Source organism: Dipodomys ordii, unplaced genomic scaffold (genome assembly GCF_000151885.1).
Source record: "Dipodomys ordii isolate 6190 unplaced genomic scaffold, Dord_2.0 Scaffold192, whole genome shotgun sequence".
Classification (NCBI taxonomy): Eukaryota; Metazoa; Chordata; class Mammalia; order Rodentia; family Heteromyidae; genus Dipodomys; species Dipodomys ordii.
In genome coordinates this window covers 2209093-2232818 of record NW_012267408.1, presented here as the reverse complement: position 1 = coordinate 2232818, position 23726 = coordinate 2209093, and the positions used below count along the sequence as shown (strand labels likewise).

At 40.4% G+C, this 23726-nt stretch overlaps 1 protein-coding gene across 5 annotated transcripts in view; it reads right to left on the bottom strand.

Moving 5' to 3' along the window:
- Window positions 1–23726, bottom strand: part of Eva1a (eva-1 homolog A (C. elegans)) — a 50941-nt gene that overhangs the window by 16490 nt on the left and 10725 nt on the right. For 3 of the 5 annotated variants that reach the window (XM_013034651.1, XM_013034652.1, XM_013034653.1), the window contains 2 exons: window positions 7191–7312; window positions 5461–5637 (listed from right to left, as the gene is read on the bottom strand). In XM_013034651.1, coding sequence (XP_012890105.1) covers window positions 5461–5560 — 100 coding nt within the window. In that variant the 5' untranslated portion in view covers window positions 5561–5637; window positions 7191–7312. Of the gene's footprint in view, window positions 1–3890; window positions 3972–5460; window positions 5638–7190; window positions 7313–15254; window positions 15275–23726 lie in introns of those variants that run through there. The other 2 variants (XM_013034654.1, XM_013034655.1) reach the window with 2 other exon arrangements.

The following is a 23726-nucleotide window of genomic DNA, read 5'->3' as shown; positions in this document are numbered from 1 at the left end:
TTGACATGAACTCCAGCAAATGGAAACAAGAGGGTTTTTTCCCTTTGTTGCTGTGTTTGTTTTCTTTTCTTTTTGTCTCATTTGTTTGTTTATCTGTCTTTGGGAGGGTAAGGGGAGAACGGAGAAATGGAGGGACAAAAGGTGAGCAAATACAGCAAGCAGTACACACTAGACACTATGTTGAAAATTAACTACACAACTTGAGGGTGGAGATGGGAGGGGAAAACTGGAAGAGAGCGAGGGAAGGGGTGACAGTGTCCAAAAAGAAATGAATCCATTGCCTGACTTACGTAAATGTAATTCTTCTGAACCTTTATAGTAACAATAAAAAACTTAAAAAGAGATTGTGAATGATATGGACAGGGAGGCTATAGTTTTAGTCTTCTTCCTACATGTCTGTTTTCTTTTTTATATTGTACGGTTGTTGAGCCATATACATTCACTTGCTGATTTACTAAGCCTCTGATAGCTTCTACGAACTATCAGAGGATATGCTAAGGATGTACAGTAGCTAATAAAAGAAACAACAATCTCTCTGCTCCTGGGAGTTTGTTTTCTAGTAGGGCACGTAGGTAATAAACAAACTAAATATATTATGAACCAAGTATATTATATGGTGTTAAGGGGATGGGGAGAAAACAGGAGAAACAGAGATGAAGTCTTAGATATAAGCAGGTAGATGGATTGACAAGCATGAGACTCACCACAAAGGTCATTTATTTTTAAAGAAAAACTTAATCCAGGTGATCATATTTAATATTCAAATCATTCGATTACAATGAGTAAAGGCTCCATTTACTCTTTCTAATAACGCTATTCAAAGTTATTCATGAGGCTATAATTATTAACGAGAGTATTATCTTCATTATAAAGCGTTATGTTCTGGTTCTAATAGCTCGCCTGCAAACGGTTAAAATAAGAAAAGTTAACTCTCTAAATCCAAGTGCTGAGAAAGAAGAAAATAAAACCCATGTTGGGGGAAATATGGATGGAAAGAAAACTAACTCCTAGTGCTTGCTTTAGGCTATTGGCCTGAAAGCTTCTACCATTCATAGCTGAAAAAAAAAAACCTGTTAAATAATACAAAAGTGTTTGGATTTTATCTCTGAGATAATGAGGGACATTGAGGGATTCTGAAAAATCAGAATGGCATCATCCACAGGTGCATCTTTGGAAAGAACAGTTTGCTACAAAATGTGGACTATGAAGTAAGATTGGAGACAGGAAGACTAAGGAAAATGCCGTGATGGCAATTCAAGCAGGATGATGACCATCAACTACATCAGTGCCAGAAGGAACAGAGGGGATGTCATTGATGGGCTGCTTCACAGCCCAACCTTGGCCAGATGGATAGAGGCAGTGAGCAGCCCTACACAGCTACACAACAGAAAGAGTACATTTAAAGAGGACAGGACAGTATTCTATTCTAGGTTCACAACACATCCAGGACACTTAGAAATGTGTAGCTCACAAATTAAGAAAAGATATAAAGAAATGGTAACTGTCTAATTACATGTTAGAAATAATCAATATTCCAATAAATCACATTTATTCCAAAGTCAAAGCAATGGTTTATAAACAAAGGAAAATACAAAATATAGATAACACACCTGTAGAATCTGAGAACTCAGATATAAATTGCAGCAAAACATGGTTACACTTATATACAAATGTACACAAATACTAAGATTGTATTCAATGTGCTCAGTGATAGGAGGCTTTATTCACTTAATAAGACATCATTAATATTTCTATTTCAATTTACATTCCCTATTTTCTCATTCTCCACTATATAAACAGTTCTTTATAGGGATGTAGAATGGTTCTACATCCCTAATTATCTGCTTGGGACAAATTCTTAACAGTGGGATGGATTACTATATTACACACACACACACACACACACACACACACACACACAAACACACACACACTTTACTACCAAATTACTGTCTTGAGAAGCTGTAGCATTTCTAATTCCATTGACATTATATACAAGTCCTCATCTCTATACATATTCTCTATATTTCCATCTTGCATTTATTTGCTAGAATTTAAATTATTTTGTTTCCTTGATATTTTATGTTTTCTTCCTTTTGCAAACTGTTAATTCTTATCCTTTGTTAACTTTTCTGTTAGGAATTTGTAAAAGTGGTTATTTTGTTAACTTTAACAATGCATAGTTAATAAGGGTTACAATTAATGTCACCTCTTCCCTTGTTTTCTCCCAGTTTTCTTTTTCCCTCTGCACTTTTTTTGCTTAAAAGTTAAAAAAAAAAGTTTACATTGTGTTCAGTACTGGGGATTGATCCCAAGCCCTTGTACTTGCTAAGTAAATATTGTTCATTACTGGAAAAGTCCGTGATTGAAATGGCTGTTGTGAAGAATGGAAACAAAATGTATCCAGAAGCAAACAGAAAGACTACAGAACTATTTGAAAGGCTCAACTGAAATTGGAGTCATGAGTTTCTACTGGTTTCAACCTGTAAATGCAACTAAATCTGGTAGCTTGGTGGCAGAAGGAAAGTAGTCACCTTTTTTAAGTGGCCACATGTCTAATTGTCTGTCTAGAGAGATATCCAGAGACATTAAGCAAAGCAAAACAATCAAAAATTAAAAAGTTATGTTAGAAGCATAGAGTATTTAAAGCATAGAGTATTTCCATGTATCTGTAATGGCTCTTTTGATATGAACAGCATCTGGCCTCCAGAAATAATCTTCAAGGAGAAAGGTAGACATCTTAACAGAAAATCAACTTTGAATCAAGAAAGAGGCAAAGACCAGACATACCTCTAGCTCCCTCTCTCCCAAAATATTGTTGATAAATATCGCAGACAGCTCCCAAACACAGTACATACACACACACACACACACACACACACACACACACACACACACACACACATCAAGATTTTAATCTGCTGGTTTAATGAAAAGCTGGACAAAGGAAGAAGGCAGTTTTGTGTATTAGCAAATTTGTTACTAACTCAATGGACCACTTTAATAGGACAAGAGTCAACTTGTATTACTCAAGCTTCTCAGAGGAACAGAACCAATAAAGTTCACATATAATTATAAGAAGGAATTTATTAGATTTGCCTACACAAATCAGATCTGGACAGTTCTAGAATGGCCATCCACAGGCTAGAGAGCTAGTCCAAGAGGCTGAAAGCCTCAGAACTAGTAGAGCCAGGATGCAGTGCTAGTCAGAAACTGAAGACCTGAAAAATCCCTGGTTCAAATCTGCCTTCAAAGGCCAAAGATGTCCATAGGAAATGGCAGAAGCAAGAAGTGCACCTACTTAAGTATAGAGCATGCCTAAGCACAAACTTCCAACAGGAAAACACGAGCTTTCTTCCACATTTTTGTTCTATCTAAGCCCCCAACTTATCAGATGGTCCCATCCATGTTCAGTATGAGTCTTTTTCTCACTTAGATCATAGAGGTTCATGCCACTCCTTTCTAGAAGCACTCCTAAAAACAGAACCAGAAGTTTGCTTTATCCATTTCGGTTGACAACCCAGTCTAGTTGACAACCAAGATGAACCGTCACACAATTAATACATGGAGAGAAAACAGAAGGGGTGAGAGACTCTTCAACAGTTGAAGACTAGATATAGCAAAATGAGATCATAAGAAAACTACTCGACTGGGCTATTTCCCACAATTTCTAATGTCATACTTTGCAACATTAGCTACCCCATTTACTATATTTTCCTTGGAAACTATTATTTTCACCTTCTTAGTTTAAACTTTATTATTTAGTTTATTTTAAAATCAGGGCTATTCCCTATTTCAACATTGATATTCAATCAGATCTAACAAATGTTACTTTAGCCATTCTATTTTCCATTGCCTGGCACACTCTTTGCATCCCAGCCCACACTTACTTAAAAGGAGCATTATCTTCCAACATCCCTAGCAGCATTTTAATTCCAGAGTATGGCATGGAAAGACAGAAAGCAGGAGGGGACAGACAAACAAGGCCATGTACCCTTTCAACCCTGACAAGTTCACAAGGCACCAGCCCATTCAATGAGTTCCACATTCAGTAGTCACATTCCAGGGTCATGCTGACTGAAATGGACAATTGCCAGGGACCTCCTGTGCTGAGCAGAGTTCCAAAGTCCAGTACTCTGTTTGCTCTCACCAGAAATATTCTCTTGCAACTGCTGATGTACAGGTATATTTTGAGACCTTGCAAACCTCCAGACCCTCCCCCATCCTCCATTTTATTTGGAGGATGTCAGGAAACCATTATCCAACCACCTGAGAAGACAAGATGCCAGTTTCAAACATCCCTATTGCAGCTTCAGCTCCACTATCCCTAAAAGAGACTCGAGGAAAATACCAGAAATGAAATTCCTCAGATGTGTGGGTGTGCAGGAAAGGAGCCACCTGGCACCAGAAGGTTTTAAGGGAGCTAAAGAGCTGACCAATAGCCTGGACTTCACTGAGCTTTGGGACAGAACCCAGGATGGGTTGTGCATGTGAACTACATCCTTTCAATCAGGATAATCCCTGAGAACCAACAGATTGTATGTCATCCACGTTCCCCTCACAAAACAAAGTCATGAGCTTCCCTTATTCTCAACTTTGGCTCAACAGGCCATGATAAACAGAAATACCAGCTTTTATGTTTGAACATCAAAGGAAAAGAAATCATAGAAATCAGAAAGCAAAAAACATCCCTTCCCTATGGGAAATCAAATAAGAACCGCAGTCCCTTTCTTTCCACACTCTATCTAGAAACAGCAGGCAGAACAAAACAGAACAAAAGCAAACTATCAAAAATTTAAAACCCCCGCAAGGAACATAAGAGCAAGTTGAGCATTCAACGCATATAGTGGATTTCCATGTAAATTTTAGAGGCTTCTTTGATCTGAACAGCATTTTTTTCCTCAGAAATAATCTTGAGGAGAAAATCAACTATCTTAGTAGTCAACTTTGAATCAAGGAAGAAGGAAATACAAGACTGTCCCTGACTTTCCCATACCTTCTGTGGCCATCTCTCCCAGAAAGAAATAGCCCGTGAACACAGTAACACACACACACACACACACACACACACACACACACACACACACACACAACACCTGTGTTGGATGGAAACCCACACAGAAAAATCACCTAGCTATAGTCTGCAATCAGCAACTTCCCTCATCAGAGTTGATGCATTAGGACAGACATCACCAGTAGCCCCAGGCTACTTCAATCACCCACTTGTCTGAAAAGAAACCAAACATTTCCATCAAGATAAAACTCTCATAACCCTTCATCTACCAAATTCCAGAGAATGCCAAGCTTGACTCCCAACCAGAAGACCCTTTTATCTCAAAATTCATCAGGGCAGAACTCTTACTGTGATTACATAGCATTCTCTCCTACTACAAGACGGAGAAGCAGCCCTGGACCCTGCCCCAGCTTTCAGCCCTGGCCCAGCCAATGCCAGGAACTTACCTGAGACAAAGGAATAGGCAGCTAGGATATTGCTGAGCAAACTCATGTCTGTGTGCTGTGTGATCCCTGTCTCGGCGTGGGGCCTGATGGGCAGCCTCATGTGGCATCCAGAGGAGAGTTCTTGAAGATGTTTCAGCCAAGTCCACCTGGCCACTCTCCCTCTACCTCTCTTCTCTTCTGTTTGGAGACAAAGAGTGGTGATGATATGCATTCTGCTTCCCGGGGGGCTTTATTCCAGGTGTCCTACACTCAAACCAAAAGCTAGTCTCCTAAATGCCACTTACCTTTCCCATCAGGGAGCCACTAAGATCCCAGAACAAAGAGCTTGTAGTCTTTGTTCAAGGAGCTTCCTCATTTTCAGGGAGGCAGTAGGGCTTTACATCTGAGCCTCCTGGCCTTTCTCTTTTCTCATCTTCCCAGCTCCTGACTTCAACATGCCCTCCCCTATTACCTTTCTTGAAACTCACTCTACTGCATTCGCTCAGTTCCACCTTCCTGGTCCATCAGGTACAAATCATAATCATCACCACATCACTGCATTTTAACCCCACATCACAATGTGCTCCACTTCCATTTTCCTTGGAGCTCGCACTGCTGACGCTTATGTACTTTGCCTCGTTTGCTTTGCCTATCAGGTCAAAAACTGCCCCCTTGGAAATGGGTCAGAGGTGGCTATTCCAGAACGATAAAAGTGGCAATAGTTCTAAAATCCTCATAAGAATATGTAAGGTTGGCCTGTTCCCAACCCCCAATTCCATGACCCAATGTGTGACAAGGTGGGACAGTTTATGGGTGCATTCTCGTGCACATGCATGCGTGCACTCTCTCTCTTTCTCTCTCTCTCTCTCTCTCTCTCACACACACACACACACACACTCATGGCCCACAGACTTCCCCCTGGCAGCAGGCAACAGCATCCTTCCATGGGGCAGGACAGGGATGAGGATCTAACTCAGTCTGAAAGGACGGAATGTTTGTATGGATCTGCACAACACGTTCCTGATCCATCATCTTCCTCTGACCCAACACTCAGAAGACTTTACAGAGAGGTCCTGAGGATGGAAGAAGTGGCCAAGACCCCAATAACTCACATATAATGCTGCTAGGAGCTGAGAGCAGGGAGCCAAGGCACAGGCTGACTGGAGGAGCAGAAGGCTCCAGTTCTCGGGAAAGAAACTTTAGCTGTCTAGTTACAAACATCAGTAATGTGTGCTAGCTTTGGGGAACTCAGAAAGCTGCAGTTCTAGAAGGTGGAGGGAATGGATTATAGCAGAAAAGACAATTCTCACTCGGTTAAAGTGCAGCAGGTATCAGGGAGATCAAAAGAAGACGGGCAAACTCATAGCTATGACCCAGAAGTTCTTAAGGGCAGCCAGTGGTCATGCAGGGAAGGAACCACCTGTTGCCAGACTTTTTAAAGTGGGCAAAGAGCTGACCAATGACCTGGACTTCACTGAGCTTCAAAGGTAGAAACCAGGATGTGTGGCATGTGTGGAAACATTCTAAATGGCTAGTTGGATATGTTATTGTCATTGGCTTTCATTTTGCTATTCCACTGACTATTCTTTGTAGCCTTGAGTCAACCATCTATACTGAATGTAACCACTGAATGAAAGGTGTGAGGTGGAAAGTAGCAGTAGTGAACACCTTCTGATACATAAGAGCCAGGCCAGTAGGTATCTCATTACATAATGCACAGAGGGTAGAAATCTCCTCATTTTGTTAGCTACCTGGGAAGAGATGTGCTGTCAGGAACAGAGCAGTGGCTGATAAAGACAGGTCATCTCTGATGATATTCGTTTCAGCCAGCTAAAATTCTGAACTTGGTTGGTGCCAGTTGGTGTCTCAGGTTCTGAAAGAAAAAAGAGGTGACACAAAAATCATCACATACCTGAGAGATCATCTCATATTTTAGGCCTGATGTCATCAGGAACATAGCAGACAGCACGGGTGGTGTGGACCTGGGTCCTTGGAATGACAAAGTCCCCTCAGAGACAAAGCCCATTGCTACAGAAACATGGACTAGACTGCCAGAAAAACCAACCTCCCAAGGTCATAGCAGAAAGGAAGCAAGAGGTAAAAGAACAAAGACATGTGCTTCCTCTTCCTACTCATCAGCCAAAACCCACAAACGCAGCTAGAATGGGATGTTGTTGGTCTGGCTCTTCATCAATGGAGTTTGTAGGCCAATCACTCTGGAACAGGAAGGGAGGGGATTCAGTTCCCAGATAGCAATGCTCAGATGGACTATGAAATAATGTCTTACACACGGCTCTGTGTGGGCACTAAACCCTTGGAAATGCTGACATGTGCTTTCCCATAACCTGTTCCTTCTACAGATGACCTCTCCTGGGTAGCCAGGAGCTCTTTTCTACCCCCAATTTTACTGAGGAGCGTATAGGAAGAACAAGATGGATCATAGAGCTCCTAGAGCATGAAACACCACTGCTCTGTGTGCACACACTCATCCATTGTCACCATACCACCTTGTCTATCCTACTTGTCTAACTCCTGCCTGTCGATACCTTCCTTGATACTTAGCTGCTATTGCATTACAAAGGATTTGCAGCACGTTCTTATCTCCACTTTTCCTGTCAAGAAATTAAGGACAAAAAAGGAAGAGAAACTTGAGGCACAAGATCAGTAGTTTTCAATAGGCTCATGCACTCACAAGTGAAAGCACATCTCTGAACTGCCACGCTACACTCATAAAAACCATCGAGGACTGCCTTCAGGATGGTCACTCAGAGCCCAAAGAGCAAATGGCTCCCGCATAAGGGCTAAGCAGAGATGCTCACGGTTCTAGAGAAACAACTAAGCAAATAGAAAGCATTATTTTTACTAGAGGACTGATAACACCACAGATGACAGACTCATGCAACACGCTTGCCTGTGGACCAGATGCTTCCATTCTTCCAACTCACTGTAGCTAATCATTTCCAGGGACACATTGTAGAGCCCGTTATTACCTAGAAAGTCTACTTCACCCAAGGGCTGGGCTGTGAACCTCTCACGGGCAAGGATTGTCTTAATTTTTCTCTTCATTCCAAGTGTCCTACCACGAGTGTCAGAGCTGATGGTCCAGCAACTTTTGGAGGAAGGACTCATGCTCAGAACTCCCGCTCTCTAATCAGAAACTTCTGTCCAATTTCTCACACATCTAGAATCAAAGCAGATGTGCTCTCCAACTTCCCAATGACCTCTAAGCTCACTCAGAATTACCATTCTCATCTAGGCTCACTTTCCCCCTCCCTCCCACCCCCCGACACACACAGCCTGAGTATAACAACTTCAACACTCCCTATTTTCTGCCCTTCTCTCTCCAGCTTTAACCCCCAAACTATTCTATCCTCACCTGCCTGCTCTCCAGGCTAAGTGCTTCTGGAAAAAAAAATACCATGTGTACTTGCATCATTGCAGATGTTTGGTGTATCAAGACAACCAGTTGTGGCACTTGATCCTATGTGTATCTCTGACATCTCATCTCCTTACTTTTTTTATTTCCTAGAGAAAGTAGACCACAGCTCTTTTTTCTGAAGCTTATTTCTCCACCCTCCTACTCTCCAACCTCCCAGCTTCCCTGAAAAAAAAAAAAAAGAGGCCATCTACATGAACTCTTCCATAGTATCTTGGCCTTCTTCCATCTTGTCTCTAAGGAGCTGTCACCTGTGCTGTTCATCAAATCATTTCCTGCTTCTACAGAACATGGTTCCATCAATAATACATTCCTTTTTTCTTTTCCTCTTTAAATTGATTTCCAGCTCCTATATAAAAAGTTAAGTGGAAGAATGGATACATGCATGTAGGTATGTTTTTCTTTCTTCCTTTTTTTTTTGTTGGTTGTGGGGCTTGAACTCTGGGCCTAGGAGCTGTCCCTCAGCTCTTCAGCTCAAGGCTAGCACTCTACCACTTGAGCCACAGCACTGCTTCTGGTTTTCTAAGTGGTTTACTGGAGATAAGAGTCTCACAGACTTTCCTGCCAGGGCTGGCTTTGAACCACGATCCTCAGATCTCAGCCTCCTGAGTAGCTAGGAGCCACCAGTGCCCTGTTTGGTATGTTTTTCTTGATCAACTATTTTCTTATTCTTTCTTGAACTATATTTCATTCTGATCATTTTATCTATTACAAACATCCTTTAATTCCTCTGTAGTTTCTTGGCACTCACTCTTCTTTCCTTCACAATCAAACATACAAACGTATACTTCTTCTAGCCACTGCCTCCATCATTTAATTCTTGGCCTACAAAAATTGGCATTCTTGGCTTGATGCCTTGCGGCCTGGAAACAGACTGCTTTCCTATCCCAAGGCAGACCTACTTTTCCTAAGTCAATAAATACTCATTAAATCTCACTAGTTCTAATTTAGTTTATCAAACTACTGCTAGCAAAAGGCTGAGAATGACCTGAAGGAAGGTCCACATTTTACTCACTTATGTGCCCAGTGCCTGATTCATAGTAAGTGCTTCCTTTGAATAAGTGAACCTAGAAATGAATAATGTGGTCAGTGAGATTTGCAGTCCAGTTTCCTACAACGAAAACAGAATGAGGCAATGTAAATTAAGTGGTACAGGAGAAGTTGGGAAAGAGTAATTAACTCTAATAATGGAGTAGCAATGGGGAGAACTCATAAAGATTCCATAGACAGAGATAACACTCAACTTGAAAGTTGAACTACTGAGTACTAAATCCATTACTAATTATGTTAACAGTTCGCATTTACTGAAGCCTTCTGCAACTACTCAGTTTGCTGAATGCTTTGTGAGGAATATTTAAATCTCCCACTAGGCTTGTTAATGCTCTTATTTTTCTAGATAAGAAACTGATAAAGACCTGATGTTATTAAGCTATAAAACACTGGAGATGTGATTTAAACATAAGAAGCACTATTCCAGTGTCTTGTCTTTTTTGTTGTTGTTGGTGGTTGTGGGGCTTGATATCTGGGTCTAGGAGTTGTCCCTCAGCTCTTCAGCTCGAGGTGAGCGTTCTACCACTTGAGCCACAGTGCTACTTCTGGTTTTCTGGTGGTTAATTGGAGATAAGAGTATCACAAACTTTGCTGCCTGGGCTGGCTTTGAACAGCTATCCTCAGATCTCAGCCTCCTGAGTAGCTAGGATTACAGGCGTGAGCCACCAGTGCCTAGCTGAGTATCTTGTCTTTTAACCTATCTCAACCCAGAGTAAAGAAAAGGGCTGGAGATAGAAGGAAGGGCATGAATACATAGTACCCGTGGAGCACTGAGGTATACAGAGTGACTCAAAGGAAGCTGAAACAGGAAAGATGAAGTTGGAATTGGACATTGGAGGATCTATAGTACCTTAAAGTGTTTGAAGTTTGGTGCTGGGAAGGTGGCTCAGTGGTAGAGTGCTTGCCTCACATGCATAAGGCCCTGGGTTCGATTCCTCAGCACCACATAAGCAGAAAAAGCCAGAAGAGGCATTGTGGCTCAAGTGGTAGAGCACTAGACTTGAGCTTAAGAGCTGAGAGACAGCATCTAGGCCCAGCGTTCAGGTCCCACAACCAAAAAAAAAAAAAAAAAGAATTTGAGCTTTATTTTACAGAAAATAAAGAACTTTGAACATTAAACGGAGGTTAATACAATCTCTTTTGCTTTCTATGAAGAAAATGCTAGCTTAAGTGTGAAAGATATTCTGAAGAAGTCACAGATGGTCTGAAATGTTCATTAAGGGGCTGACAAGTCCAGATTAAGAATGATGAGCACCAGAAACCAAAAGGATCAGGTAGCTAAAGAAGTTAGCAACCCAGAAACTCAGCCCAACAAGGGCATAGAAACATCCAATAAATGCCTGTGTTTCCTAGCCAAAAGATGAGAAAAGGGTAAGCCTATTAAGACAAAATCTTTCTAGACAACTATTCTACTACAGCCAAACATCAATAGGGGGGAAAAAAAAGATGTGTCCATACCCATACCCACATCTACCATACCCACACCCACAGGAGCAAAACCTAAGTTAAGAGCTTAGACTTCTACTCTTGGTATACTATAAACAAGAAAGACCTAGCATCCCTGCCAGACTGATGTAACAGAAGGCCAAGTATAGAAATGAAACTTGCATCTCAGGTAGCTGGTAATGAGCCCTTATCCATGCCATATCAGTGAAGGCCAGGAGGGAAACTTGGTTGTTCTCCCTGTCTTGGTCCCTTTTGAAGATCTGCATCACTAAAACAGAATCATCATACATTGGGTAATTTATAATGAACAGAAATTTGCCTTCAATTTCTTGAGGCTAATAAAGATAAGATGAAGATACCAGCAACTTGAGGAAAGACTATGTATTACATCATCCCATGGAATTAGGTGGAAGTTCAAGAAAGAGCAAGAGAACAAGAAGCTGGACTCATTTTTATAGCAAATATGCCCACTCTTGCAATAACATTGATCCAGTCATGATGCAGAATCCTGAAGACCTAATCACTTCTTACTAGGCCCCACCTTCTATGCTGGCATATTGGGGATCAAATTTCTAACACATGAACTTTGGGGACATTCAACCTACAATGTACCCTGACCCAGAAATAAGGCACCCCTACCCCTCTATTTTGGGTTAAGAAAGGAGGGAGACCTTGTAGAGAATGAGGTTACTCATAAGCACAGTGGTTACAAGCCTTACATCAGAGGAGACTACATGGGATCCAGAACTTTCATTCTCATCCAAAAGCAATGAGAAGCCAACCAACAGATGCCAACAGAGAAGGTAAAATATCTGACAGGATATTTGAACATCCCTGGTAAAAAATGTTTTGGTGAGCAATTGTGAAGATGTTTTATTTGTTTTATTGTGAAAATACTGTACAGAGGGGTTACAATTACATGGACAAGATAATGAGTACATTTCTTATCAAGCATTGTAGCTTCCTCCTTTGTTTCCCCTTCCCATCCCTTCCTAACCTCCCCCTCATCCCTTCCCGTCCTCCCCCCCCCACACCAAAGTTGTAAAGTTCATTTTCGACATAACGACTTGTACATCTCATTGTTGCAATGGGGCCACCTGTATCCCTATTTAAACGATTTGTTTTTCCCCTTCCCCTCCACAAATTATACTGACATCAAATACAGTGAAAGCAGGGGTTATACTGTGGGGGAGGGATGTTTGAAACAAATGAAAACTGCTGAAAGTCTCAGCAAAGAAACCGTCTCAGATAAACAAACTAGAGAATATAAAGAAAAAAGTGGAGGTACAGAATTTTAAAAATATGGCAATCAATAGAAAACACTTAATAAATAAACTAAGCAAAATGGGGTGGACATAGGAAATAATCAGTGACATGAAAGACAGAACAGAAATTATCAACAGAAAAACCAACTGAAAGAAAAAAAATAAAGCTAAAGACTTTTAGAATGATGACCACACACACACACACACACACACACACACACACACACACACACACACCCCAGAAGAAAAAAAACTACATTAAACTAAATTTGTATTATCAGAGTCCAGAAGAAGAGAGACAAGCACGAGGAACTAAAAGAGTAACAAAGAAAAAGCAGCTTTAAAAATTCCAATGTTGCAGAAGCAGTGACACTGATCAATCTACATCATCCTCAGAAACTGACATGCTGAAAATGTTGAATTGAAACCCTTTTGTAGCCTTTTTATATCTTCTTATTAAAAAGTAATAAAAATAAATTACAAAAATTTCCAAATTGGAAGAGAAATATAAACCCACAGGTACAGTAGGTGAGCAAACCTCAGTTAGGGTAAACCCAAAAAACTCAATGCCAAGACTTGAAACCAGAAGTCAATGAAAACATACTGAAAACAGTCAGAGAATAATGCCTTAGCTCTAGAAAAAAGCCAATCCAAACATAGAAGATTTCTTACTAGATACCAGGGAGACCAACACATGAGAGGTACATTTCAGCTGATGAATGAAAAGAGTTATCAACCAACAATACATATACAGCAAAAACCACCCTTCAGGAATAAAGGTGAAATAAATATTATTCTCAAATGGAGGAAACCTAAGAAAACTTGTCACCAGTGAACCTGTTCTACAAGAATAATTAAAAGAAGTATTCTAAATAGAAAGAAAAGGGAAAAAGGAAAAGGAATGAATTATAAGGAAGGAAGAGTGAAAGCAAAAATATGGGCAGATAGAATAGACTTTCCTTTGCTTCATGAGTTTTCCAAACTGTATTTAACAATTGGAGAAAAAAAAAAAAGGACATTTTCGACGTGGTTCCAATTGTATGAGAAGGAAATATCTACAATAATTACATTATAATTGGAGAACAATAAAACACTTAAAAGAAGGAAAACTTCTTATAGTTTATTCAGACTGGTGATAAAACACCAATAGGCTGTGCTACATTTGACTATATAACGTGATACCTACAACAACCACGAGGAAAACTAGACAAAAGAAACACACTCAAAAATACTACAGACAAATCAAACTGAAATTGGGAAAATTGTTAAAGTAATCCAAGAAAGGCCAGAAATAGAAAACAGGGAAAGACAAAAATAAAACAAACAGAAGCAGAAGCAGGGGAGATAGATATAGGCCCAACCATCTCAATCATTCCATTAAATGTCAATAATCCAAATGAACCAATTAAAGGTATGCTGTCTACAAGAAATTAACTTCAAATCTAATAATATGGACAAATTTCAATAAAAAGGATACAATTTTTTATCATGAAAAAAGTTATGAAAGTAAGGCAGAATGATAAAGTGAACTTCAATGCAATGAAAACTATAAGAGATTCTTTGAAAAATACCTATAAAATTAATAAAACTGTAGTAAGACTAACAACAAAGACAAGACAAATTACCAATATTAAGAATAAAACTCAAAATATCTTTTAAAGATTTTCAGGTATATAAAGGATAATACGGAAATTAGGAAAAAACTTTATATAAATTTGACAATTTAAGCAAATTTAATCAATTCCTTAAAAGACATAAAATACCAGCACAACTCACCCAATATAACAAACATGACTCAATTAATACTATAACTACTAAGAAATCGAATTCCCAAAACTAATCCTTCATCTCTAGACCAATTTTTTTGTTAGAAAACTCTACTAAATACTTAAAACATTAACAATCTCTTCCAGAAAATTAGAAAAAGGGACACCTTCTTAATTAATTTCAGGAATCTAGCATGACCCTAATACCCATCCCAGACAATGACAATACAAAAACCAGAAAACTCAAAATCCTCAGGAACACAGACATAAAAATCCCTAACACAATATCAAAAAATAGGATTTGACAACACAGTGAAAAATACTTTTGATGACATGATTGTGGTAGAACTTATTCTAAGGATGCAAGGTTTATTCATTATTCAAAAAAGTCCTTCAATTTTATCAACCATATTAATAGATAAAAGAAGAAAAGTCATAGTAATTGATGCTTTCAGCTTTGAAGACTGAGTCCAAAGAGCCCAACTTTGCCAAGGGTGCCCTTGGCTGAAACACATCATGGAAGATGGCATGAGAGCAATAAAAGCTCATACAAACCAGAGGGATCACATGGCAGACTGGACACCAAAGGGTAATTGGGAATTAATTGGGGGTCCCCCGAGAACTACATTAATCCTTTCCACGGTTGTGTCCCAGATGACTTAACGACCTCCCACTAGGCCAATCTTTTAAAGATTCCATCACCTCCCACATCGCCACACTGGAGACTAAGCCTCCAACACAAGAACCCTCGGGAGACAAACCACATCCAAACCATAGCAGTGCTCAATAAATGTAATTATAATTTTTACGTGCCAATGTTATATGATAGCATTCAGAAGCATATTTTCTCACCATTTTATATCTGAATAGACAGAAACACAAGCTGGGGCTCATGCCACGTGGACTTTGCCAAGAATGTTCGTTTTATTTTATTTTTTCCAAATGAGCAGGGTATCCGAAAATGTGAATAGCAGCCCCGTCCTAACATTTCATTGTACAAAGCAAATGTTGAGTTTCCACAGCTGCTGGCTTCAGCTTACCCAGAGGAATAGTTGTAGTGAAATATTAATCTCTGAGAAAGCCACACTGGGATAAGATTGCACAGTAATTCAAGCAGCATGTGCAAAATTTATTTAGTGTTTGGCTGAGAATGGTTTTAATTATGTGAAGTTTTTAGAATGAGAAGAAAGTGATGGAAGATGTTTGACTAAAGCTGTGATGGAGGCCCTAGATGCTCCCAGACTTCTCTCCAGTTTCAGTTTATTTCCATAAACACAAAGGAAGCTCTCATGGAACTGGATGAGAATACTGCCAGAGCCAAGGTACAGTCATTAGCAAAAGTAGTCAGGATAGGAGATACAAGCACCTGCTATCCAAAGCCCTCAAGTATGGCACACAGGTCAGGGGTCCTGTCGCAAGTTCTTACCACCTAGGTAGGGACAGAAGGGTAACAATCCAAAGGAATGTTGAAAATTCAAGAGGTAGAATGTAAGATACTTTCATCCAAGATCTCAATTGAATGTAAAGTGCCTGCTATGTGTGCTTTGCTCCTGCTACTCCACTGGGCTTGAAGCTTCTTGAAAATAAGATCTAAGCTCAGATTCCCCTTCATGAAGGAGGCACAGGAGGACCCAAGAACACTGAGTTTGAATAGTTGGTAAGAAATACAAAGAATTTAAGGGAATGACTTTGGGAAGATTATCTTGGAATCCTTATTGTGACTCCAAAGTGATAGTTAAAAGTGTTTGAGAGTTATCAGCACAAATATGGAACTGAGAATGAATATCAGGTATGAAGAGTAAGCCAGTGACCTTCAGAACCCCAGTCTGAAAATACCCATTGGAAACTAAAGGAGCCATCATGAAAACTGGCAGAAAACAGTTGCATGGAATGGAAGACAACCACACATTCAAATCACACCAGACATGAAAAGAATATAACCACATTTTCATGTGCCTGAAAAACTCTCACCAAACCCCATATGAATTTTCCTTCTAGAACTGCAGTAGTGTAGGACATGCTAGCAGACAATGTGGATCCTTGATTCAAGAGAATAAAGGCCATACATTTGCTGTACATTTTTCCTGACCAGACTTTCTTGAGAAATGGCACCATTTACTACCAAAGGCCTCTAAGCCCCATAACCCTGAGACATCTACAGCTATGGAGAACTAAACAATATAAAGACACAATGGGAAAAGGAAGCATCAAATTCTTTTCAGTGTTGGCCTTCCAGTTCCAGAAGTGTCCTGTAGGGACACTGCAATGATTAAAACTAGAACCTAAGCACAGAGGGGGGAGGCTGGGAAGGGATGTGAAGGGTAAACCAAAGGAGGAGGCTGCAATGCTTGGTAAGAAATGTACGCATTATCCTGCCCATGTAATTGTAACCCCTCTGTACAGTATGTTCACAAATAAAATAAAATTAAATTAAAAAAAAAGAAAGCCTAAGGAATTCAAGAGGGAGGTGTCAAAACCCCTGTCTATATAGACAGCCTGAAGTCTAGGACAGCCTCCGGATACATAGAGAAAACAGAAGCTCTAACCAGGGGTGTGAGGGACAGGGATGGTGTAGAGCCAGGCAGCTCCCATCTGAGACCTTCCTGATCATTCTTCACCAGAGGGAGCTAGTCCCACAGCCATGCAAAACTTGCTCTGTTTGATTCAGTTCAATCCAATGCAGACAAATTGTTGAGCACACAGGAGGTATAAAGCTCTGAGTTGGGCAGACATTTATCTGATTTCAACAAAGAGGTCTTTCCAAGCCAGCCCTGCTAAATGTCCCAGCTGAGACTAGATTGTCTTAAACCTTCTTCCCATACAAAGGAGGTCACCTACTTTATTTCAAGGACTCTCCAAATATTTGATTCAAGTTAAAAACTGTTAATAGACACACTGGAGTATTGGATGCACAATGTAAATAATCACTGACCCCTGGATTTATAGATGACAGATTAAGAGACTTACATCTACTTCAGAATAAAGATTCTACTACTCAAACCATGAATATGTTAGAAAACAGGTAGCTCTATCATGAATTAGGAAATATGCAGTTCCATAAAGGTCTTTCAACAGCTTGGATCCAGGCAAGTCTTTTCATGCTGTAAAACTCTGTAAGTAAGAATACCGTCACCACTTTGGCTGCCAAGTCTCATGTTCAATTAAAATGCCAGGTGAGGCTCAGTAGATCTCACTGAGTGCATGCTTTATAAAGATATAAACATCTTATCTTATATCACCATGTACAAATATATATGCCCCCTACAATAATGGGTGATCAGCTGTAAGTATGACTACAGCTTTTGTTTTACTCTTACATTGTTTAGCAGACTTTCAATATCTGAACAAAACATACCCTAATGCAGGTCCACTCTAATGCAGCTCTCCTGTGACCCACAGTGTCTGATGTTTGGGCTCAATATGCCAAATTAATCAATATTTGCTATATTAAAGACTTGAAGACGATTAACGACTTGATAACTGAAGAGGAACAAGTACTGAAGTTTCTCATTGGGGAAAAAAAAAAAGGATAGCTGGACACTGGTGGCTCATGCCTGTAATCCTCACTACTCAAGTGGATGATATCTGAGGATCATGATTTGAAGTTAGCCAGGCAGGAAAGGCCCTGAGACTCATCCCCAATAAACTACTCAGAAAAAGCTGGAAGTAGTATTGTGGCTCAAGTGGTAGAATGCTAGCCTTGAGCAAAACAAGGTCAGGGACAGTTCCAAGGTCCTGAGCTCAAGGCCCTGGAATGGCACAAAAAGAAATAGAATAAGGGCTGAAGGCCTGGCTCAAGTGCTAGAGCATGTGACTAGCAAGCATATGGTCCTAAGTTCAAATTACTTTGTTAAAAATGATCACTATTAACCACTTATAATGACCTAAGTTGGAGAATTATATTCTGCCAAGAAACGTTATAACCTGGTTGGAGAACTTGTTTGTCCATTCCTTTTGGCTAAATCCCTTAAAGTTAAGGAATGCAACTATGTTACATGATTTTGGTGTTAGTGAGTCAAAATTAAAACCAATTTTCCTATATTCTTTCAAGTTTTGGGACTGTTTGAATCAGAATAGCTTGAATCTACAGGGTACCCTGTTTAAAGCACTATTACTCTCAATATTAAATTGTCAGTTTTCACCAGGCGATAAAGCCAAGGCACAATACAGGGGTGCACTTGATAGCAAGAGTACAATAGGCTGTATTCCGGCTTTCACATTCATCTCAACCTTCATTGTTCTCATTAATGAACTGTGCCTAATCATCTAGACTTGTCAAAGCAAATAATATGCATCATGTAATGCTGATTTCTTTCATTCAATGGACTGATATTACATATTTCGTTGAGTTCTAATGCTAAAATATTTTTGAAAGTCACTATGCCACTGAATACATAGGAGAAGACCAATATATTGAGCAGGAAAGAAACATGTCTTTTTGGCTAAAAAGGCAGAAACTACAAGAGAGTAAGTATGCTTCTAGTATAGCCCTAAGTTTACACACTTGGAGCTCAAAATCATGCTTGTCGAATTCATCAAGAAAAAGAAGCTCTGGAAATAGGAAAAGAGAAGGCCATAATGGAAGTTCTGCGTTCCTAGAAAGTCTTTCTTCCTACACACCAGCTAGCAGTTCAGACCAATGAGTGGATGGCCAGTGGAAGCCATGTGTGGCCACTGACCATTAGAGACAACACAGCTGAGTAAGCATGAGAGGTGAGGTCTCTAGAGTTGGAGCAAAAAAAAAAAAAAAGTAGTAACCAGATGTGTGATTCAGGGGAGGGAGGCCAAGGAGAAAACATAGCCTAGAGTGCATTAGCAGAGCCAGGAACACAACACTCACTTGTCCACTCATTTACTGGAGACAAAGGGGACACCTACAATACACTAGGACTGGAATAACCATGAAAACAAGCCAGACCTGAGTCTCTAGGGAAGGAGAGGCTGTTACCAAAGAGAGCTAAGAGGAAGCCAGGAGAAAGGACCTATAGTTGACTCCTGGAAAGAAGTGGTCATACAGATAGATGACTCGTAAATAATGTGTGGGAGAGCTGGGCGCCGGTGGCTCATGCCTGCAATCCTACCTACTCAGTACGCTGAGATCTGAGGATCACGATTCAAAGCCAGCCAGGTCAAGAAAATCCATGAGACTCTTATCTCCAATAAACCACTAGAAAACCATAAATGGAACTTCTTGACTCACTTTCTTTACACTATTCATTTATGTGGCACCCTCAGAAAAACTCTCTAAGAGCAGAAACTGCCTTTTTCATCTTTTAACCTTTTTATTCTTGGAGCTTAAGGCAGTACTTGGAATGAAACAGGAAGTCAGCATGTTACATGGACTAACAAATAAATGGGGGGAAAAAGCAAAGCGAGGAAAGGAGAGGCCACAAAGGCAGATGTAGCAAACAGGGATTAGACCACACTAGCAAGGGCAAAGACTGATTAATTAGGACAGGAAGCCATCTGACAAAGAATAATTAAATGATGCACAAATACACACAGAATCTCTACATCCCCAGCATCACAAATAGGAAATGGACAGAAAACCACCACAGATGAAGTAGACATCTTAAAGTAGAAAAGTAGGCTGAGACCCACTCAGTCACCTCAGTTTGAGGAACTTCTTACTTTCTTCTTGGAAAAGGGCTCAGTTATGATAAGGTAAAATCTCCATCTCTAATACCTTCAAACACTACAATATTTGGAAGGCCATCTTTGAAAATGTGAGTCAAGGCATAACTCAGTGCCAACATGCCTTATCCATATTATAACATACACACACACACACACACACACACACACACACACACACATATCATGAGCGGAACACTGTATAGGTGTAAATTTTGCTACATCTCCTTGGAAGCCTCTAAGTTTTGCAGATTAAACATAGGTCCAGTCTTGTCCCAGTAGAGGCTAATTTAGAACCTTAAGAGGTTGGATGGGTCTCAGAAGCAACAATGAACGGGGCAACAGTGGCTCACAATTGTAATCCTCACTATGTAGGAGGCTGAGATCTCAGGATCATGATTCAAAGCCAGCCTGGGCAGGAGCAAGACTCTTATCTCCAATTAAACACCAAAAAGCCAGAAGTAGAGCTGTGGCTTAAGTGGCACTAGCCTTGAGCTAAACAATTCAGGGACAGCACCCACACCCTGAGTTCAAGCCCCAGCACAAAAAGCAAGGGGGAAGACAAAGAGGAAAAGAGGAAAAAGGGTACTGTACAGGCTCATGTTGCCTACACCCTGGAGAAATGGCCCAGGCCCTGCCATCAGATTCCAGTTAAATACCCATTTACCAGCTACAAGATTTGAGGCAAATGAGATATTCTTAAACTTGAGTTTGAGAAAGTAAATACAATTTAATATCCTTATGTATTCTTAAGAATTATGTTTAATGATGATGAAATAAACTCTGAAATGCACCAAGCACAGTCTCTGGTGACCAGCACGTTACCTTCTGGAAAGTGCATGTTATTCTGAGTTCAGGCCCAAAATGTCCATAATTGTTTGTTCTTTCACTAGAAAGATCCAGCCACAAATCATTAAAGAAACTAAACATAATTCCATCACCCTGGTCATGGAGTCTCATCATTCTTACCTTGACAACATTACAAACCATTTCTCCCATTGTCTGTGCCTAACTTTCCATGAACTAAAGTGTGTGTGTGTGTGTGTGTGTGTGTGTGTATGTGTGTGAGCACATGCCAGTGGGGCCTGGGCACTGTCCAGAATTTTGTACTCTAGGTTAGTGCTTCTACTCTTTGAGTGAGCCACAGCTTGTTTGTGGTTATTTAGAGATAAGCGTCTCAGCCTCCTGAGTAACTAGAATTACATGTGTGAGCCACCAGCACCCAGCTTAGTTCCCCCAAATGAAAACAGTAGCTCCTCACTGGCCTGTCTGTATCTACCCTCTCTCCATCCTCTAATCTAGCCTTGCCTGAACCACAAGAATTATCATTCTGGAGCAGGGAGTGGTCATCCATAGTTTATAAGCAACCCACCTACTGCTTGTTTTTGTATAAAGTTTTATTGGAAACACAGCCAGGCTCATTCATACATGTAGCCACCCATGGCTGCTCTTACACTACAGTGACCAACTGAGTAGCTGAGACAAAGCTTAGAAAACACATTTTTAGCCCTTCACAGAAAAAGTTTTCTAACACAATAGTAACTTGTCACTCCTTCCAGAGACTTGTTTCTAATCCCCAAACTATGAATCATGTTAATTGGCCCAGGTCATCTTTTTCCACTCCTAGCTCTACCCTTGCTGAGAAGAATCTCTCCACTATGTATACTGCTACTCCTTTTTCTACCAGAAAACTCTGAATTCAAGACTCTTCTTGAATGTCCCTGTCAGAAGGGGGAAATGATGAAAAGGGATGTCAACAAGATGTCTTGTATTCAGAAGCTGATTTATACTCCTTTGTACAACTACTGAAAGGTGATGAAAATATAATTTTTTTAAAAAGCCCATCAGGATCTTCCAGAACTGTCCTCTTGGTCTGCTCCAAGAGTCAGCACCTATCTTGGAACTGCCTTACCACTTTGTATTTTCTATCTTTTGAATAAACAGTATGTGCTATGCACTGACCAGAGGTCTACATCTGTCTACTTCCCTCAAAACACATGGCTATTTATCTAATTTGGGGAGCAGAAGGGGAAACACAGAAATGGTGAGACAAAGGGTGAATTAATTTAGCAAATACTCACTATGTTGGAAATGAACTATACAACTTGGTGGGGGGATCCGGAGCAGAAAAACTGGGAGAAAATGGAGGGAGTGACACTGTTCAAAAAGAAATGTACCCATTATGTGACTTACATTACTGTAAACCCTCTGTACATCATCTTTATAATAATTTTTTAAGAAAAAACACATGATTTCTGGGTGCCAATAGCTCATGCCTAATCCTAGCTACTCAGGAGGCTGAGATCTGAGGATTGCAGTTTAAAGCCAGCCTGGGCAAGAAAGTCCGTGGGACTCTCTTCTCCAATTAACTACCAGAAAACTGGAAGTGGCACTGTGGTTCAAGTAGTAGAGCACTCACCTTGAGCTAAAGAACTCAGGGACAGCACCTAGGCCCAGATTTCAAGCCCCATGACCAACAAAAACAATTTAAAAAAATGACCTGAACTGACTTCTCCCTCATTGCCTCTGAAACTATCCTGTTCATATCCATCACAGCACTTTCTATAGTTTGTTCTTGTGTGCTTACCAGTATATTTATTTCCCTAATGTCTATCACCCAACATCTTAGTTTGAAGAAGGCAAGCACTAAGACTAGTGAATCGCTACCACTTTCCTTTCTCATCAATCCAGTCTGGAGCAAGCTACTAGAAATTGTTCAGATTTTGGAATAACGAAATGATTGGCCAATCTAACAAGCAGAACACTAAACAAAATAAAACAAAGTTACTTTTATAAATGAATCAAATGAAAGGGAATCAATGCAAGGAATATCAAAGCTGTTACTTTCTGGGGCCCTCTGGAGCCTCATAGTTCAGTGTTAGGTTGGCTTGGGAGAACAGCTCTTCCTGTTCATTGGCTTGAAACCAGTAATCATCTGACTGTCAATCACCTGAATGTGAGTCAGCAAAGGACCCAGATGCTGAGGTCACTTCTGCATCCACTGTGACCACACCTCCCTGCCTCTGCCTGTATAATCCCACTCACCTACAGTCCCCTGCCTCTTTTTCTCTTCTCTGTCTGGACCCTCTCTTTTCTCTTCCCCTCGTCTCCTCTTCCTCTTTCTTCTCTCTCTCGTGCCTCCATCTCATGCAGGCTGGCATTTTGCTCTTCCCCCTAATAAACTCCTTTCTGCCTGAGCCATGTGGCAGTCTCTTTTCACCAAACCTTACATTCAGATGGTTGGATGGACCAGAGCATCACTGATTGCTTGGGTATGAATAAACAAGCCCATAAGCAGCCTTCTGTTCTCTGTTCTGTTATCCCATGGCAGAAAATTCAGCTCTGGAAGAACTGGAATCAAGCCAGATGTAGGATTATGAATCTTCACTGAGTTGAGCAATAGAGTATTCTACCCACATCCTCCTCAAGAAGGGTGTCCTTCCCTGTCACCTGCTGAGAAAAGTAAGGACAAAGCACCAGCAGCTCCTTCTCTGTCCCTAGGTCCGTCATACTTAAACACGGCCAAAAACACTCTGCATAAGATCACATCCAAGCTAAGGATCTGGGTAGGATGGGGTTAGAGAACGAGACCACAGGAACCTCCAAGCTTGAACTATGACTCTTGAAAGATGCCTTGTTCACTTTTCTTAATGTCCCAAACCTTCACATCAAGCAAATAATTCAGCTGAA